At 39.8% G+C, this 14,771-nt stretch overlaps 1 protein-coding gene across 21 annotated transcripts in view; it reads left to right on the top strand.

Moving 5' to 3' along the window:
- The window catches only part of TENM2 (teneurin transmembrane protein 2), a 709,050-nt gene that overhangs the window by 567,303 nt on the left and 126,976 nt on the right, over positions 1-14,771 (top strand). For all 21 annotated transcript variants that reach the window (XM_083596571.1, XM_083596570.1, XM_083596589.1 and 18 more), the window contains 2 exons: positions 12-134; positions 11,630-11,835. In XM_083596571.1, coding sequence (XP_083452697.1) covers positions 12-134; positions 11,630-11,835 — 329 coding nt within the window. The remainder of the gene's footprint in view (positions 1-11; positions 135-11,629; positions 11,836-14,771) is intronic.

Genomic DNA, 14,771 nt, shown 5'->3' with positions numbered 1-14,771 from the left:
GTGTCTTGCAGCAATGCATATGCTTGGGCTAAACTGGCAGCTACAACCAGCAGATGGACACACCTTTAACAATGGGATACGGACTGGATTGCCAGGCTCTGATGATGTAGCAACAATGCCATCTGGAGGTAAAGGTGAGGATTCAGCTGCATCTTTTGCTATTTGTAGAACAGCCAGTCTTTCACATACCACAACCTGTAGTTAAGGCTTTAAAATAAATGTATTTCATTTGAGTATATTAAAAACATTATTCATGGTCCACTTCCAGGAGTACTGTTACTTGCATCATTTGACTGCAGCAGTTCTTCTCCATGAATTCCACTTGTACTGCCATATCTGGCAAAATTGCAACAGTTTTAAAAGGGACCTTATCCTGCAATGTCAGCTTTAATACATATCCCTAGCAGTTCTGAGCAACAATAATATGGACTGCTGAACTTCACATCCCATACTGTGGATAGCTTAGAAATTTTAAAGAGATGCATAACCAGAGTGAGGGGAAACAACATGGGGATTGCTTCTGAAGAAATAGATTACTGCTTCCATGCTTGCTTCATTGGGAAACTAAGAAAAAACAGGGGTTATATGGAGAAATGGTAGGATGGTCATTTTCCTTTAGAAATTTGTATATTTGAAGGAAAGCACAAACCATTTTTGTTTATAAAACATATGCTGAGGACTTTCAGGTCACCATATAAACTCTAGATTTTTGATCAGTTATGCTGAGGGTAGTTAACATCATGAATAGAGTTGCCAACTCCTTCCCCTCTGCCACCCCAGCCTTCTTTTCCCTTTACTGTGGCTTGATATTCAGATATTAGCAAGCACTAACATTTATCTCAGTGCCATAGAAGTTTTTACTTGCTGATTTCTGAAAAGTGAACTGCTGTTAACGACACAAGCCCAAGCTAGGTAGGACATACTTCTTATGGCCAGTTGGTAATCCTAATCCTGACTAGACCTCAAACACATAGACCTCACAATGAAGGGGATTGTTTCCGATTTACTCCCGTGTGGGCTTGCTGCTGCTCTTTCTGTCAAGGCCCTTGTGTGGCACGACAGGCAGAAACTCAGCAAGCAGACCCTTTTCTGTCACAGAGATGAAGACGTAAGAGTCCTCACCTGTTGAATTTTTCTGCCTGTAATACAAATGCTGATGACACAGGAGTCTTGCCAGGGGTGGGGGGAGATTACCACATTTATCATGTACTGGCAGTCTCCAGGACTAGAGCAGAAAAGAAAGAAATGGATGATTTAGGAGCAGCTAGAAAAGAGCGAAAAATTTACAACCAAATGTACAGCAAAAAGAGTCGTGTGGCACCTTAAAAAAAGTAACAAATTTTATTATGTCATCAGCTTTTGTTATCTAGAGGCCCTCTCATCAGATATAAAGAAATTAATGATATTTTTGAGTGACATCCCAAATAAAACCTTTGAATATTATATTTGAACCCATATGTTCTTCTCTGCAATAATAAAACAAACTTCAAAAAGACATGACATGGTAGCAGAAGAAGTCTGAAAGGTTTGCTGCCTTTTCCTTTTCATTCACTTAATTTAAGGCTAATATTGCCAGGCCAGCAGTTTTTAAGAAGCCCTCTGTCAAGCTTTTCACACACCAGCTGTTTCAGGTCCTGCCTCCTCGGTTGTGCAGAATGACCTTTCATAATTGACAGAGCCCAGGATGAAGCCAGCAACTACTTTAAAAAGATGATAGCCTTCCAAACTGAGAGAGACACATGTTAGCCCTTGAAATATGAGCAGTAAGATAACTGTCTTATGCTACCTTTTTGCAGTGTGGAAGGAAATGTGAACCTCTTAGGTTGAAAACCTCACTGAAAAGAGTGGGACTTGCATCTGAGTAAACATGCATAGGGCTGGCTATATAAGAAGCATTGTCTCCCTGTATTCAGGGGTGAGTGCACGTTTTGCTGTTGAAAACTGGCCAGATGTTCTTCTTGTACTAATAAACTTGGTATTTTATCAAAGCATGATCAGAAGCTGAAAGTAATGTAGTATGTTGAGTGGGCATTTGTCATTACATTTGTCATTTGTCTGCTTTGGCCAGAAAAACTGTGGTGAAACAGAAGAAACAGAGGGAAGGATAAACATTACAGCAGTACACAATATTTGTCTGCTGCTAATTAATCAGGGTATGCTACGGGGTCACAGCCTGACCTACTGTGGGTTTTACCTGGAACACTATCACTATTCAAATGTGTGGTTAAAAATTAAGAAGTGGTTTCCAAAATGCATGTTTCAGCTAAATGTATGTCCCAGGTCTAAAATGGTTGAAAACTACTAATCTACAAATATCTAAAGAGAATAAGCACCAGATAGAGAGGGGGGATTTTTCACACAGTGCAGGTAGGCATAGTTGTTCCATCCATAACTCCTAAATAATTCAAATGATAGAATAGTGGGTAAACAATCAAATGGATTATTTCTAGTTCTAATTTTTCTATGCTATGATGTCCTGACTTCTAAATATACTCAGGTTATTAGACACAGTAACCTAGGAAGTGTGACCTGCTATGTACAGCTTGGTATTGCAAATGGTAGAATGTATTATAAAAATCAGCTTACCAATTATTTTGAACATGTGATCATTCTAACATGCAAGCACGTGTGGAGTAAGAAATTAACGCATTGCACCGTATTGCTCCTCCTCATCTTCTCTGATATTTGAAATGGAAGCCCTCAAAATGTCAAATTCCATATATCCAGCACCCTTGTCTATCCCACAAAGTGTTGTTGCATTTAGTCATTTACTTAGGCTGTGTTTTAATCAAGGTACGCAATGTGTTGTGGGACGCTTAACCTTATTAAGTACTGTACCAAGTAAATTATACCTTAGGGCACATTAAGATGCAAACAAGCAAAAGGCTGTAATGTGAATTCATGCAGCATTGAACATTGGTAAAGGTTTTGATTTCTCATAAACTTCAGTGTACTACTTTCAAAGCACTGTAATTGATGTGAAATCCATTATTATTACTCATGTGAAATACAATTAATGTGAATTATTTAGTATTACATCACTTGTTTGTGAATTGTTATTGTTTATATTTTTATTGAATTTATATCCCACCCTTCCTCCTGAAGGAGTCAAGGAGGCCAAAGGCTTTGATAATCCTTCATCCTTAGCATTTGTACTCTGAGATACTGTACATCACACTTGTCACCTTTCTGATGATGTTGCAGTGAACCCATGATATAGTGATTTGTCAAACCTTTAGTCACTACATGGGTGACTAACTACGTGGGGTACCAGACAATAATTTCTGGTTGTGACCTTCCCATGCAGTGTCAAGATGCACTGTGCTTACCCCAGAGGTTTCTGTCAAAAATAAGAACAGTGGGATGGGCCTGAAACTGTTCCATCAGACGTGCAGCACAATAAAAGGAGCTGCCCCACAGGGTAGGCAGTGTCAGGAGCACATTTCCACCCCATTTCCTGCCAGTTTGTCTATGGAAAAGAATGAGGGTTTCCTGAAGTGGAGGTTGGAAGAAGATACTCTCCCTGCTCAGCTGATTGTGCATGGTCAACAGAAGGAAAATCTAGAGAAGGAAGTATATCATTTTAGGATGATGTCTTGTCTGCCTGGCTAAACATTGTGTGAACCTTAACTCAACACATCTTCTCTGAATGACATGTGGGCATAAATAAGACCAAGGCAGCTGAACTCACCTATGGCACCACCAAGAACAGCTCTGACTCTGTCCAGTGTTTTTTGACAATCTTTAACAAGCTGTGGCGTATTGAGCAAACATTTATTCATCCATGGGGTGTTTGCTCAACATGCCACAGTTTCTTAAAGATTGTCAAAATACACTGGACAGAGCCAGAGCTGTTCTTGGTGGTGCAGATGAGTGCCTTCCTATGGACAACAGTTAGTCTCTGGCTTCAGGGCTTGGGGGGAGGGGGATTTTGACCACAGGTGGATTGGCTGGGTCCTGTGGGTTTTTTCCTTCCTGAAAGCAATCTTCACAACTTTGGAGTGGATCCTTAGTAGGGAGGAGCATGGGAGGGGCACCTCACCCCAACCCAGCATGGAATCCCCTTAAGGGACCTTGGAGGGTGGTGCTTTCCAGAAGCTCAGCTTCAGGGCTGGTGGGCCACAGCACCCCCTACTAGTGACTGGATGAGGTCCACTGGAAGCCGTTCACACTGTGGCAGACCTCAACAGTGGTTGAATGACAGCTTGTCAATCAGCTGGTGGGCTCGTTGATCACATGGATACATGCTCAGTAGAGTTGTGGCCCAATTTAATCCAGCACCACCACAGCTTCACTGTGTCTGGGTCTTAAATCTTCCAAACTTCCTTGATATTGGTTAATATGAGCTCAGTTCTGAGAAACAAAATGTGCTATCCTGGGCACATTCAATAATGTTATGAGTCAATTTGTCTGTCTGAGATGCAGCTTATGCTGCTATTGTCCATGCTGTGTCATTTTCAGAATATCCTTTTGAAGGGAGGATAAAAATGGATACCTTTGGCCTCAGATTTTTTTCCCCCACTCAGGCATGCTTGAGGAGTACTGAGCTCCACTCTGCAGTGCACATGACAAAACAATAATTTGAACTGGGTAAATAACACCGTCTAAAAATAAATAATGGAGAAAGGAGATCAATCTTATATTTACAGGTGGCTAAATACATATTTGATTTACAGATCAAAATGACTTCCCTGGGTAAAAAGAAGAAATAAGCATTTAAAACTTCCTTTCATATAGACTTGTGATAAAAGAGAAAAAACTGCAAAGTATTTTTAGCAGCTATGAGACCTGAGATAAGCAAACTCCAAGATACCAGCTTGCAGCATTTTTAAATTCTCCCACTGTTATTCTATTCTAGAGTATTATAGTTTAGCTAAAGGCTCACCTCTTCTTTTTTTTAGATTTTCTCCATGGTTTCTTCTAGCTTATGCTACATCAGAATGTTACTGATGGTTTGCATTAGCCCCCTGAAATATGCACATGTAAATGAACAGATTGACAAACAGTGGGTGAAAATGGAGGATGCAAGCATTCCTGTAGACCAGAGTTTTTCAACATTTTTGTGTCCACGTCTTCCTTGACCAACTGCATTCTTTCTGCGGCACCCCTGTGGGGCTCAGGAGCCCAGTTATGTCACCCCTTGCCTGCCAAGCTGGCAGCTTCTCACCCTTTTCGAACACCCTTGTGGAGTGTTTCCTCGACCTCCTCTCCTCTCTCCTTGGGAGTCCTCTGAGCTGCCCCCCCCCAAAGAGAAGTGACTCCTCACACTGTCCAGCGGGGCCCTGGATCCTGTCTGTCCATTCCCAACAGCAAAGGCTGGTGGACTGGCTGGCGTAGGGTCCCTCGCCCACTTGCTTACTTATTCCAATGCTGCCTCAGCTCCTGGCAACCAGCTCTCCCTGGCCAACCCCAGAGGCACCTGAGGAACTTGTAGCCAGTACTGCTGCAAGATTTTGGAAGGCAGAGACACAAGAAGGCATCAGAGGAAGGGAGGGAAGGAAAGAGAAACAGAGGCCAGTGTTGCCCGCGGCACCCCTGACCATCATTCAAGGCACTCCAGGGTGCCATGGCACACTGGTTGAAAACCACTGCTGTAGACCATGAAAACAAAATGGATCAATGCTGGAAATAAATACATTTGTTTAAGCTATCTAGGACCGCCGGAGTGTCTTTAGTGCAAAATTTGTTACTCTGTATGTGCATATATATATATATATATATATATATATATATATATATATATACTCACACGTGCATAAGATTTGCAGTGCTTTAGTTTTAGAAACAAAGTAGATCAGACTGGATATGAGTTTATTTAATGGCAACATTGCAGCCTGGTTGTATTTATGTGTTATACACCATTCCAATCTCCAAGTGGTGTGAAATTCAAGGGGTTCCAGGCGCCTTTATGATATATGGTAGATTTACACATATCTACGATGGAGGGGTTCACAGCATTAACACCCTATTCCAGGAATTTGAATCCTTGCTTAGATTTTAACATTTACTGGATCCACGAATTAATAGGGTCTCGGTATGTAGCCTAGCCCCATCGTAAAAAACCTCATATGTTTCATTTACTGTTTCATGCCTAGGTCTGAGCTGTTAGTACTCTTTCTGCCTATCTAATCACACAGTACTGAACTCTCTCTCTCTCTCTCTCTCTCTCTCTCTCACACACACACACACACACACACGCACACACGTCATGGGAGCAGCCTTCCCCCCATGTATGTTTATTTTAGTATTTTGACCATCTGAAATGTGTTCTTTTCTTCTACATTTAAAAAAACTGTTAGTGTTCATTTAGAGCAAGTAAGTTGACATTGCAGCTTTGGTGAGAGATAGGCACTTTTTTTAGTTCTAGGAAGTAAAGCAGTAGTTACTACAGGAGAATGTAGACTCAGCAGAACTATAAGCAAGTGCTATTAGCAGAATTTATTGACAGTTCAAAACTGTATCATGTATGGCATGAACTGTGTTAATAGACAATGAAATACAAGTCTTCTGAGCCCTTCTAAGAGTTCAAATGATCCCTGGGCCAGTTGCACTGCCTATAGAATTAATGGGAATGAAGTGTGATGTCTTACAAAATACTCAGTATTCAGTTTTATTTGCTACAGATAAAAATATGTGGTGCAGAATAATTTCTAAAGCAGATTTATGCAGGCGTACTTTGTAACTTTTGTTAAATTTTACAGGTACTCTTGTAGGGGCTTCATTTCTATAACCTACCTTGCAGCATCATTTTATCATTTCAGTTTTAGATGAACTAAGTCAGGGGTCAGCAACCTAAGACCCATGGGCTGGAAGCGGCCTGCGGAGGTCATTTGACCGGCCCACGAGCCACCCCCGAACTGAGTTGCCCGCTCGCACGCTGTGCTAAACTGGCACAGCACGACGCAGGGACTTGCTTCCACGGTGCCGAAAATCGTCCCTGCGCATGTGCAGATGTTGGAAATCACAAGCGTGCACACTCACACAAATGCACAATCCAGCCCATGGAGGGATCCCCACGGGGCCAATCCGGCCCAGGCAAGATAAACCTTGCTGACCCCTGAACTAAGTCTAAGGAGACAAAACTGTTCAAAACTTATTTGCCTCTAATGCTTGTAGGAGACTCTACTATTTTTAATTGTATTTCCTTTTAATTGATTGAAATATTTGAAATTTGTTCCTGAGTTGTGCACTGCCTAAATATCCACAATTCCATAGAATTATAACATTTGAATGTGATGTCAAATTGATTAGTTTAACATCACCATGAAAAAATGACAACTCATGTAGCTAACCAATTTAGTCCATTATTCCTAAAGTACATCTTCGAAGATCTGTATTAAATAGCCTATCCACTGCAGTAACAAGAAGTATGAAATATGCAAGTATGAGGCTACTACAGTGGTCTTTCCATCACAGCCTTCGACTCCTGCTATGTAGCCTTCTACTTTAAAACACCTGTTACTTTTGCAGAAAGGGTAAGCTGTTCTAGAGCCCAAAGCTAAGTTTTTCAGAGAGCTTCTTATTAACTTCACTGCAGTTTGGTTCATGCTTATGAAATATTCAGATAAGGAAATTGAAAACAAAGTTAATTAATTCTGCAAATACTCCTTACTACGCAAGTATGCTGAAGGCACATGATACATGTATTCTCCACCGTTTCAGTACAGGGGACATTTTTCAGTTACTACAATGCCATTTGCTTATCACATCTTTAATGTGCCAGTATGCCTCAATTAAAGAGAAAACATATCTTAATGAAACATACAAGCCAATAATTGATAATATGGAAGGGCATACAGTGGACAAAAAAAGGAAACAAGTTCTTTTAAAAACATCTTCCTGTCTTTGCACTGTGACAGTGTCCATAGGTGTAAGGCTGTCCCTGCACTGGTATAGTATTTAAATGGGACCTATTCATATACAATTTAACGTTTGTGGGATCAAATTGCACAGTCAAGCGAGGTGGTTTGGCTTACTTGCATAGAACTTGGAATCTCTGTGATGCAATGGGTCAGTTCATCTGGCTGTTAACCAGGTTGGTGGTTCGAGCCCACCCAGGGACAGCTGTGGGCAGGATTCATGCATTGCAGGGGATTGGACTAGATGACACTCAAGGTCCCTTCCAACTCTATGGTTCATGTGGATAAACCCTGTTCAAAAACTATACCCATGTGTGGGTGACTTGAGTGGTGAAGGTGGCGACAGGCATCTCCAATGGGCTCCCTCACTGCAAACGGGAAAAGTTAGGGTAGAGTGGTTTGGTTTATAAGACAATGTTATATATTCATTTTGCTAGCTCATGTTTCACAATAAGCTGGTAGAACAAAGAATCAGACGTTCTGTCTTCTTGTCCTACCCATCGGAAGGTATCCATGGGGTCATACTTGGGCTCAATTTCCAAAGCATTGCCAATGGCTTGGCAGTGGTGTTTTGCTGCTCTCTTAGCCCAGCCCACTGCTGTGATCTTACAGCAACCCTTCAAGCAATCATGTAGGGTTGACTTATGCTTTTGTGGGGAAGCATCACCTTGGCTTAAGCCAACTAGAGTCCATTGTCATCTTGGAAGCAAAGATCAACAAAGCTTAGCAGAGAAAGGGAAACTGTAGGGCAGATGTTTGTTGACTTACTGCTGAATATTATGTGCATATATCATGGTCCTCTTACCAGGTTCAGAAGCAGATAATGTGATGTTACCCACAATAGAGGTGTATCAATCCACAAAACGGTATTATTTTATTTAAAAGTTAAAATCTAGACATGTTTTTAACCCATGGAAACTTCCTCAGTGGAATATATTCTCCCCATACCGCTCCAAACAACAGAATTGTATGGCACCTTAAATTATGCCGTAAGCTTTTAGTTCTTACATTGACATAAGATTCTGTGTTGTTTTTGAACAAATAGTAAAGCTGTTATGTTTTCATTATTTGACTCATTGCTTGGGTAACCTTGGGTCTATAGTCCAAGCATGGAAGTTAACAATATTAGGAAAAGCTTTGTTGTCTTAATTGAATGATGAAATCTGCATCAATTTGCAAATACATGGCACTTCATACGTTCTTAAGTGATAGATGCAAATTACACCTTTTATATTCTAGCCTTTCTGTCCATCACTGCCACTGACTGATGTGCTACCCTTAGTACATTGCCATGCTCTTGATAGTTGGTATTTCTCTTTTTATTATGAGGATGCCAATACCTGGTTGTGTTGCTTGGTTCCTCAATGTGTGCAAGGTACTTACAGATCCTCAGATGAAAGACAGTGCTTGTAGAAAGGATCATTGTTCCATTATGAATCTTCACTTGATACCTCTTGAGGATGATGACTTGCTCAGGCATACCCACATAGGCATGTTGCTTGATATTACATTAATCCCATTTGTTCCATTTGTAGCCAACATGCTCTTGTGTTTCTCTTTGCCTTTTCTTTGTCCTCGGATATTGTTGAAGACCCATTAACCTAGAAAATTCAAAAAAGACACAGCTTATTAAAAACTGTTATTCAAAGATTAACAATGTTCAGTCAAAGCATTCTCTTACCATGTAAAGACATTGGCAACAGAATATGTTTAAATGGCTTTTCATTACATGCAAGTGTAAGCCTCAAGAGCACAGGCAATTTGGAATTTAAAATTGAAAACTTGTTGCAGTGGTAATTACATTTAAAGACAATGGATGCAGAGGATATGTTTTGGTACTTACTTGGATTATACACACTTCCCTGCCACATTGTTATGCCCTTGTTGAAAGTGCTGTCTCTCAAAGATAATATTTGGCAAAAATTATGACAGATTTTGGCAAACTGATTCACTTCCAGAGGTGTAACTATATCCTAGATGTGTGTTCTTATATGGGTGCAAATTTATCTAAACCATATTTGTGATCATGTCAACATATGAGATTTAACAATCTGAATTAAAAACATATAGTAATATAAACTTCTATAAATATTAGAAGGGTAGAAAAAAGCTTCCATTTTATCACATACTTTAAAGCAGCTGGATAGCTGAAACTGAAATAAGATTCACAATCTTGAAATACTTTCATTTTATTTTAGTTAAGGTTTCTATCCAGTCCCTCATCATTGCCTCTGAAAATCTTAACACATCTGCAACTCTGTATTGGGAGAGGTGTTCCTGAGCTCCAATTTTTTAAGCAACACTTGGAATTGGATCGAGTAACATATACATAGTTAGTACAGCTCTCATAGAATCAAAGTAAATAAAATAAGCTGATCTACTTAACAATCTGGCAGTAACATTCTGCACTAACCGTAGCTTTTGAACCATATTCAAGGGAAATCCATGTTGAAAGTGTTACAGAGTTTCATAATCCAAACGGGAGATTACCAGAAGATGAGTCTCTGTGGCCAGAAGTGACCAGGAATGCCATAGCTGATGAACTAGCTAAACATCATAATAAGCACTCCATGGCACTGACACTACCTGACAATACTGCATGCAGGAGTACCCTCAAGCTATACAACTGCCCAAGTCACCGAATTAAATTGAATTGCAGACTCTCCAATATACACAATATTTGTTCTACTAATTTATGGAATTAATTGTTGAAAGATGTGACTTTTACTCAAGGTTCTTTAAATCATTAGACAAATATTGGGATGATTGTTGCCTTTGTGCCACATTTGTGAGCTGCTTTGGTGCACCTGGTTGTCATGTCAAAGATGGTTCTGCATGAAATGAAATGATCCAGCAAGGCAATTCTTATGTCTTCATGGTTATACTACCACACACCAATAATGAACAAAAAAATCCACTCTAAAGGCAACAAAATTATGCAGACAAAATCATGAAGCTCGACCTACCTTATGTTGCTGAAAAGACAAATAATGGGTGATGCTCTTATTTATTTTATTTAAAAATATTTTTCTATCACTCTTCATACAAAATCTCACAGTTTTCCCAGGTGCAGTCCAAAGTTGCTTGTCCAGAAAGAAGTTGTTTGTCAAGAATCAGCAAGAGAAAATTTTATTTTTCAGCTGGTCAAGTTTCAAGCAACATGAGCCTTTGGTTTCATTCTAATCTTATATTTAGCAGAAGCAAATCTAAAATTAATGGACTTGGGTTTTTCTTTTTTTAATAGTTTGATTGTTTACGAACTTGCTTGGTATTTGACATATGATGAATAAAATTCCTCAATCAGTGAATTTACATTGAAATTACCCCCTTCCTTTCCCTTTTGAAATTACTGCCTTACTTTCCCATGTGGATTTATTTTTATATCCCATTCACATTAGGATGTTGAAAAGGCTGCAAGGAGCTTTTAATGTGCTTAGCTGCCTCTCTGCTCTTATTATGTTTGATCAGTAAAGAGCAATCATGGAATTAAAAATGGGAGAGGAAGCTGTATGCAAGATTTCAGAAGCCCCAGGGAGCAAGTTTATAGCTTTCTAAGAAGCAGATTCTCACACTTACACTGAAATAACTCTATTGAAAGCAGTGTATTTTCACTACTTTTTTTAAAGAAATGGGTTGATAAATTAGTCTTGTCAATTAAGTTTTGCTTTGACGTGTAAGATTGCCACACAGTTTCATCTTAAATGAGACTGCTAAATATATAGCTATTTGAATCTGACTTTCATCTGCTTTTATTGGCTCTTGTCTTCCAGGACCTTGGGCCTCTAGAAACAACAGCATAGATAGCGGGGAGGCAGAGGTCGGACGGAGGGTCACTCAGGAAGTACCACAAGGAGTATTCTGGCGGTCACAAATCCATATCACACAGCCACAATTCCTGAAATTCAATATCTCGTTAGGGAAGGATGCCCTTTTTGCTGTATACATAAGAAGAGGACTGCCACCTTCACATGTCCAGGTATTGTATGAAGCTGTTTCATGGGGGGAAGTGTTAGTGATTATTTTAATTTTTTGGTGGGATTATGTTCTGAGATCTGGAGATACAGAGTTTCTGAAAGAATTTTGTGAGTTCCCTTGCCTCCACTTCACCTTATTGGCTGCTACTTGTAGGAGTGAGGAAATTCAGCAGTACAATAACCCACCAAGTTGTTTTGTATTACTAGACTTTGCTGTGAATGGAGAAGAAAGAGAATGTACTTTGCATTTCCCATAACATTTCTTGTCAGAGTGAGCTTCTGCAGAACATATGGAATATTATCTGTGTCCTAGGTTGCCTTGCTGTGTGTTAATTTGTAGTAGCATTCGTATGGATGCAGCTCTTCTCCATTTTCATCATTTTGGATGTTCTTAGTTTAAAGAGAGAATTACCAGGTGAAAATTCAGTTCCATCTCCTTAACGTAGCTCAAACACAGCAGATCCATATGGCACATTCTATCCTGGGATTTTACTTTATTGTTGTCTTGAATAAGTTTTTAAATCCACAAATCTTGGCTTAAGCTTTCTCCTGAGTGAGCTTTTTCCCTGCAGGAGCCTACAGCTCAAGCATTCCCCAGACAAAAGCTTCAATTCTTCTTTTATCCTGGCTTGAGTTAACAATATTCACCTATTTCAATAACCAAAAATTATGCACTAACTTTCTGCACAGCTATAAAGCTTGACAATAGGGTAACTCAACTGAGCAGGATCCATCGATTGCTTAATGTGATTCTAGAAACAAACAGTCAGCCTGTTCCATATCAAAATGAAAGCAGCAATAAAAGCTCTTTCCCCCCCCTTTGCATCTCACTAGATTAATAGAAATAATCTGAATTTGACATTGGATGTTGCCCTAAAGTTAAAATTGAAAACACCATGTTCCTTCAGTTTAAAAATGTGATCTGTGAAAAGAGCATAAAACTTCACTTGACAGTTCATCACTGATGAGTGCTGATATGCCAAAGCAAATCGAATCCTTTGTGGGAACAAGTCAATAATCAGAAAATTAGGTACATGATTAACCTGAGACTATGATGACTCAGATCCTGTTTGAGAGCTCCAATGAGATTGAAACTTCTCTGTATTACTGTTTAGCAAATATTCCAAGAGCCTAGTTTAGTCAGTCAAACTGATGGAGCTGTATACTTGTTCAGAATATGTTTTGCAATTCTGTGGATAGGGAGTAGTGTTTCAGAGGGGCAGCAAAATTCCATAAATGCTGGCTTGCAATGCTTGTGAGCTTAACATAAAAGAATGCAGTGCTATCTCAGGCAAATTGGTTTCTATCATGTGGCAAATTATAAAATATTTGCTAAACATTTTGCAAATGTGAAGGGGCTGTCAGGAAGAGTGAGAGTTCCTATAATAATGTTTAGTGGTAAACTGTAGGTACAATATTATTCAGCTGAGTGTCATTAGCGGCTGAGTTGCTAAGGACCGGGTGGCAAGTTTGTGCTGAATTCCAAACTGACATTTCCCAGTGCATTTTAGACTGTGGGATATGTTGGTGAGACGTCCGTAGGATATGTTGGTGAGAAAGATGTTTTATAGTAAGTTTTGCTAAACTTTCTTACAAGGTAACCACACTAAAAAGTTAAAAATTGTTTATTTGTCATTATAGAAAGAAACAGTATGAGGTGCCCTGAGGTAATTTTCCTATGAACATTTGCATGATAGTACAGGGAGTAGAAATAGCAAGGGAGAAAAAGGGAGGTAGTGAAAGGGAAGGAATCCGTTGACTAAGAGAAAGCTCTAGATAATACTTACCCTTTAGAGACACTTCAGAGATTCAAAGAACGCAGCAAAAGAAGAGAGATCACAATGCTCTTCCTTTTTTACTTTTGGTGTTGCATGGGACTTGCAGTATCTCCGTGGGAAAACTTCTTTTGCTTCTTCTTTGAAGGTTCAAACTACGTCTTAGGAACTTGCCTTGCCTGAATATGCTTCACTCACTGTATTCTTTTGTAATTAGCATTTGACGCTTCAAAAACACAAATAACAACAGAACCCATTAAATGCAGCATGAAGGCATAGATTCCAAGAAGTAGGGAAAATGCAAAACTGAATAATTCCATGATGCAACACTCAACACTTCATAGGAGCATCAAGGACAACTTCACCTCAAAACCAAGGAAGCACTGCATCCGATTGCATTGCTTCTATTATATCAACAGCTTCTCTGTGAGGAGCAGGATAGACAAGATTGCAAATAAAAGGCTGGTGAAGAGAAAAATTATTTGTAACAAGCCTATGCCTGTTGGGGAGGGGGGAGGTGAGGCAGCTGGATGGTTTAGAAGTGGGAGGAAAAAAGGAAGTAGAACAGTTCAGCCTGATGTTCACCTGAAAGGAAGTGGCATGGCTATATTTTAGTTTGAAAAAGAAGTGGGATGTCAACCCATCCTATCCAGCCTTACTTTGAATTGTTATAACAATTCGGAGTTTTTTAAAAAAAAAATACAAATCCTGCACAAAGCATAGCAAGGGGCTTTTTATTGGTTTACAGGAGCTGGGTTTGTTATAACAGGAGTGGGGAGATCTGTGGCGCTCCAGATGTTGGGATCAGATAGAATCATAGAGTTGAGGGGACCATGAGGATCATCTAGTCCAACCTCCTGCAATGCAGGAATACGCAGCTGTCCCATACGGGGATCGAAACTGCAGCCTTTGGTTATCAGCACCAACTGAGCTATCCAGGCTAAATTGTTAGACTTAGCTTCTTATCAGCCTAAGCCAGCATAGGCAATGCTCAAGGATGACGGGAGCTGTAGTCCAAGAACACCTGAAGGGCCACAGGTTCCATAACTGCTTTACAATAACTCTTAACATTTTTGTTTCTATATGGTGGCTCTTTCTGTTTACAGATCCATTCTTTCCTAAGAAATATAGTTCTTTTGAGATGTCTAGAATGGTCAGTGCTC

This window comes from Podarcis filfolensis (genome assembly GCF_964270895.1).
Source record: "Podarcis filfolensis genome assembly, chromosome: 2".
NCBI lineage: Eukaryota > Metazoa > Chordata > Lepidosauria > Squamata > Lacertidae > Podarcis > Podarcis filfolensis.
The sequence above is the reverse complement of the archived record's forward strand: the minus strand, read 5'-3'. Positions and strand labels throughout refer to the sequence as shown.